Source organism: Etheostoma spectabile, chromosome 16, assembly GCF_008692095.1.
Source record: "Etheostoma spectabile isolate EspeVRDwgs_2016 chromosome 16, UIUC_Espe_1.0, whole genome shotgun sequence".
Classification (NCBI taxonomy): Eukaryota; Metazoa; Chordata; class Actinopteri; order Perciformes; family Percidae; genus Etheostoma; species Etheostoma spectabile.
The window spans coordinates 1703595-1709378 of NC_045748.1; the positions used below are offsets into that span (position 1 = coordinate 1703595).

General features: G+C 41.9%; 1 protein-coding gene across 1 annotated transcript in view; it reads right to left on the reverse strand.

Moving 5' to 3' along the window:
* The window catches only part of zgc:92275 (cholesterol 7-desaturase nvd), a 20916-nt gene extending 19489 nt beyond the window's left edge, over positions 1 to 1427 (reverse strand). Inside the window, exon 1 of the mRNA XM_032540111.1 lies at positions 887 to 1427. Coding sequence (XP_032396002.1) covers positions 887 to 1283 — 397 coding nt within the window. The 5' untranslated portion in view covers positions 1284 to 1427. The remainder of the gene's footprint in view (positions 1 to 886) is intronic.
* Positions 1428 to 5784: the final 4357 nt, after the last annotated feature.

The window sequence follows — 5784 nt, forward strand, 5'->3', positions numbered from 1 at the left end:
TAAAATATGCTGAAAGAATGTTATGGAATATCTTCCCAGTGAGGCCAACTGCCTACCATGACTTTTATAAAAAATATAGCTTCAAAGACTAATCATAGTGGATCATCTGTATGACCGCAGCCCCTCCTACTGTCCTGAATTGTAATGCATTCATTCTTAAAATTATTTAAAAATGAACACATTAACTGAGTTAAATGTCAATGGAATGACAAATGTTTCAGTCAAGTGCCTACTATGGTAGTTGATTTGATTGACATATTGAAATTACACATTTGTTAATCATTGTCTACTTTTTGAAAGTTAAGCAGTACTCTTTATTATTATCCAGATCAGTTATAGTGGACTCTGACTATGAAGGGGTATCTTGTTAGGGGCCACTCACAGCTATTGACACTGCCTGCATAAGACCTGTGCATTAAATCTGGGTGCAATCATGAACTTGGAGTTAACACTTCAAATCCATAACAAACACAAACATCTCCTACTAGTTCACTAAACTCACCTGTCTGCATCTCACATCTAGCTGAGGGCTTATATGACACCACACACTGCTATCAATGTCTGCTGCAACAGGGGTGCAGTCAGTGTCAGCATCACTAGCCTACCTGTCCCGCTGCTGAGCCATTTGTCTCACATCACTTATCTGCTGAGGTTTTCTGAACTTACCTTTACACTTTGTTACAAAAATATGTCTATATTTTTCAAATATGATTCATTATGAATATGTGAGTGGCTTACGGTAGGCCAGTATGATTGTTAAGTTACCCACTTGTCGTCATGTTTGTCCAGCATTCACTTAATGCGTCACAAGCTATAATATGACATCTGGTTACTTTAGTTATTGCAAGGGCTAGGAGGCTAACGCTAGCGCCACTAATGACCATACCTAGAACAGATGCACTTTTGACCTCGCCCCTCTTCAGCATGTGTGAGTCCAGCACTCGATACCAGCCGTTCGGATAGACCGGAGGCAGCTCTCCGGTTTTCCTCCTGCGGCGGACCTGGTTTGCCGCCTGGGCTCTGGAGCGACCGTCCTGGGCGATGTAGCCCACATCATCGGGCCCCCTAAGCAGCTCCAGGGGACTGAAGAGCAGCCCGTGCAGCCAGCCAATAGCGAGGAGGGAAACCCCGGCGGTGATGCAGACCACAACCCGCGCGAGGAGCCCCGTTTCCCTCCATATCGGGTACCCGTTGCCCACTGAGTCCAGCAGATCTCCGCTTTGCATGATAAGCACTGCACCTACTCCCAGCCCAATAATAACAGCCACCTTCCAAGTGGACATACTTTTATATCCTGTGTCCGGTGCGGCTCTGTGGATTCCCTGTCTCTGTCGGCTAGTTTAATATGAGCTTCCAGAGAATTTGACATGTGTCATCGATATGTAGGCGCTTTGGAGACGAGATCATCCCACTTTTGTTTAAGCCCCACCTAGTGACAGTGACACTGAGCAGAACATGTAAGCCTACCTGTATTTAGCCTTGCCTAATTAGATTATGTAGTATCTAATGATTTGTAACTTGAATCAGGTTCGGTTCAAAGTAAGGCTGAATCCCATTTCTCTGTCTTACCCCCTACCCCTTGGCCCTTGAAACCAAGGGGAAAGGGGTAGGGGTGAAAACATACCCATATGAAATGGGGCACCACTTGGTTACATCACCGTACAGTATTGATCACAAACTTCCAAGATGCTGTCTCTGTCTGTTGATTGCGTGGGTTTGGACAACAGTGTCATATGCATTCATATATTTTATAGTTATTTTAGGTTCACTTTGGTGGTGCAGAGGCAGATGTTCTTATCTGTGTAGTACTTAGGTCTGTTTGCAATATGTTTACACGTGTATCATGTGTACATACATGTACACCCTGTATACATAGTGTGTTGTATATCTGTTTTAGTTATCACCGTTTTGAATGTCATTGATGTTCAGAAAAACATTTTGTTAACAAAAATCTGTCTTTATTGCCGATAAATTAAACATAACAGGCAAAAACATTACATAAAATAATGTTACAGAACCGTTATCAACTATTAGAACCATAACTAACATGTCACACACATAAAAAGGCACTCATATGTGTAAAACTAAAAAAATACACACAAGACCACAAACAAACAAATTAACTACAGCTGTTCTGATATTCCAGACCAGTCAGAAGCCTTTTGGCCTCACATTTCATCAGTGTCCCATATCAAAACCACAACAATATACATGCATGAACAGGAATTAATTACAAATATTACAATATACAGTACCAATGCAATATGAAGGGAAAGAACAACATTAACATGAATGAATTAGAAACTTCTGCTTGTTTTCAGCCCCAAGTGGATCAGTTGCTGTGAGCTGCTGTGTCCTCCTGTGTGATACAGGACGGTATATGCAGGGCTGCCAACTCTCACGCATTGGCCGTGAGACACACGCATTTGACTGGTTTCACACGCGCACACGCCACACCCCCGATTTCTCACGCTGAAGCGTCAGCCCGGTCGGTCAAATTTCTGAAAGATGAGTTTATCTATGTTTTTACCTGTTGAGCCACTTGTGATCGACTAGTTGTGCTTTCAAAGACTGTGAGGGAGTTCAAGAGCGCTCCCTGTCTGTGGAATTTTCAAATTGTCGGAAAATGAGAACCTTTTTTTCACGAGCCATCCCAGGTGCATTTCCCCGGCTTCAGGTATGAGCTCTGAGTATCACAGACCCGTCCGTCGCTTCGTGTCCTCTCTCTGTAACAATAGAGGTGAGCAGCAACAGTAAGTGGGGTACAGAGGATGAGGGCCAAACATTACTGAACCTTGGCACAAAGGTTAAAGGAATAGAACTTATGTAACTCAGTGGTTCTCATTCTTTAGAATTCCAGTGGTCTAAGTTGATCCCTCTCATTAATTTAACTTTGGGTCCCTGGTCCCTACAACAGGGACCCCTGGACCTGTTCACACAGAACCAATCTTCTCAGCTGTTGCTGACATACGCTACTGTCTCTTCATGTGGTTCAATATGTTTGCACATTGTGTGGTCAGTTTCTTATATCATAAGAAGTTTATAATGTAAATGCTGAATGCCCTAAACCTGTTGATACTACAACAATGCAAAGGTTCTAACCCTACAGTTTTGCACATATCATGTAAGACTTGATTTCTCCATTTTTTTTGGCAAAAAAACTCTCAGAAAGTGCCATTTAATGGTTTATTTTCAAATTTTCCTGGGGAGCATACCCCAACCCCCCTAGGAGAGCCCCATCCCCCCACATATAACAATCCCAATTAAACCCTAAAGGATAAAGACCCAAAGAAATTGCATTGTACGCGGCAAAATATGGGTTGGCCCCCCCAATCTCACTCCAAGGTTTTTGGAAAAGTTGGCAGCCTGTATATGTATAAAGCACGTAGCAAAGTATCATAGGCCGTTAATATTAATATAATATATACAATCTATGCGAGGTATAGAGGTATACAGTCCATTCAAGAGCGTTAGCGATTAGGGTCAGCGATTAACGTTAGCATTGTAAGCTAGTGATTTTTAAAAAGTTTTAGTTAAGAACATGGTTGCAATTATATATGCACAGGACTGCATAGACCACAGAACAAGACTGTCGTAACTTTTAAATCAATTATTTAAGCCAAAAGTACTTACATTTATGTGTCTCTCTGGTTGATGCGGCAGCCACACACTGCACGTGTGTTTACAAGTGAGGTCGCGTCCACACTCGGTTCCTAGGGGTGTACACCCCTCGGTCTATCCCCTACCCCTAACAATTGGGACACCACTAGGTCCCACGTGAACGCGCAAAAACGAGGGGAAGGGGTAAGGGGTAGGGGTAAGACAGAGAATTGAGATTCAGCCTAAATACTACTGATGCAAGCCTGGTTTACATTACTGATGCAAGCCTGGTTTACATTGATTTGGGGTGAACTTTGGAATGGATGTGATTAGTTGGTGATCTTTGCAGAGATGGCAAACGTACTCAATTCCCGTACTCAAGTAGAAGTACAGATACTTGTGTTAAAAAATACTCTGGTAAAAGTGGAAGTAGCCTACTGATTTAACATATTTACTCAAGTAAAGGTAACAAAGTACAGGCTCGGAAATTTACTTAAAATACTTACTTACTTAAATGAATGACAACCATTTTTAGAGTGCAAGCTGAGAAACTTCAGTGGACATGGAAAACAGGCTCTTTTTTAATGCCATTGGCTACATTTTAAATGGATGTCTGCCAATAGGCCAACAACATCCCATATATGATAATTGTGACAGAGACTGGGACTCCAGGTTAATAAGATTCTGACTGAAGATATGAATTCAGTTGTGATTCGGTGAGAATTCCCAGATCCAGTTCCTCTTTTTTTAATCTTTCCCGTAGCCTACTGTGTTGACAATTAGATTGAAATCAGAATTGATGACTTAAACAATAATAATGTTAACTCAATGAAAGGACTTGAAACTTGTGTGGAGCTAGTTAGGACTGGATTTAAAGCTGATTCTGGTTTCCAACTTGGCCCCAGGTTGTGTCTGTTAACACCCGACCGATCTCTTTTGATGCTTCATCACAATCAAACAGGACAAACTTGTGTGTGTGTGTGTGTGTGTGTTGTGTGTGTTTGTGTGTTGTGTGTGTGGTGTGTGTCAACCGTGCGTACGGATTCATACTCCATGCGCACGTTTTAAAAAACTGTGCAAAGTGGAAAGATATTCACAGATTCAAAACTTCCGGAGAAATATGACTGGTTCTAGAAACCGACGGTGCTTAGACGTCTAGGCCACAACACAGACACAAAAATATCTGTTAATTTAATGATTAAATAAGGTATGTCTCTGTTGAGCCGACATCCTGCCCTTCTAGATTCTTTCAGGAAGAAGGTTCAAGTCCGTAGGTTGGATGAAAGAACGTTTATTACCATGGAAATTCCAGAGACAAGGTTAGAGAATTATGCATCCATACTCTCCCTAAGTTTGTCTAAATCTTTTGCCTTTCTGCATGATCTTTTGTGCACAGGGGCAGTTCATTTGCTACCACTGACATGTTGTGCGCTGTGTTTTGTCTTCAGAAGGTTAGTGCCAAGCAGAGCTTGGCCTGCAAAATAGATAACAGGTCTCAGACTTCTACTGGAGAGGACCTTCACCCAACACAGACGTGTCCCAACCACCCTTGGCCCTGCTTTCAGAATTAGACTCACTCGGCAGAGCTATGGTTACACATTGTACCAAAACAACTTATCAAAACTCACCGTAAACTTTATGAACTATCACACTAAAACCAAGCAGACTATGTGTAATGCTTTTGCTCTTTAGCTCAAATATAATGAATTTAACACACATGATTAATATAATACACTACGTGAATTAATGACGTTTATGAGCACACATGATATGAATATATTTTATTCCAACAATCCCCCTTTTGGTCTTACCAAGACCACCTTTATTGAATACCTATTCAGTGATCAAAACAAAATGACAAGCGTCCCGGAATTCAATCATAGAGCATCCCAGGATACATTAAGGAGGTTCACACTCCCCCTTTTGATCTTATTTAAAAGATCATCATTAACTAACCACCTACATCAGCTCAATGCCATCCTGCTCTTCAGCCCCCCAATCAGCCCCCACCTTCTTGTAGCCTACAGCGTCCAGATACATTGGGTAGTCATACCAATCATGAGCCCCATACCCTCCTATTAGAAAAGAATTTAGCGGTATCATTACGGTGCTCGCAAATTGTGTTGAGGAATAACATATATAGTTCAGAAGTCTTCTCCCCCGTGCTCCTATTACAGGGGTTCG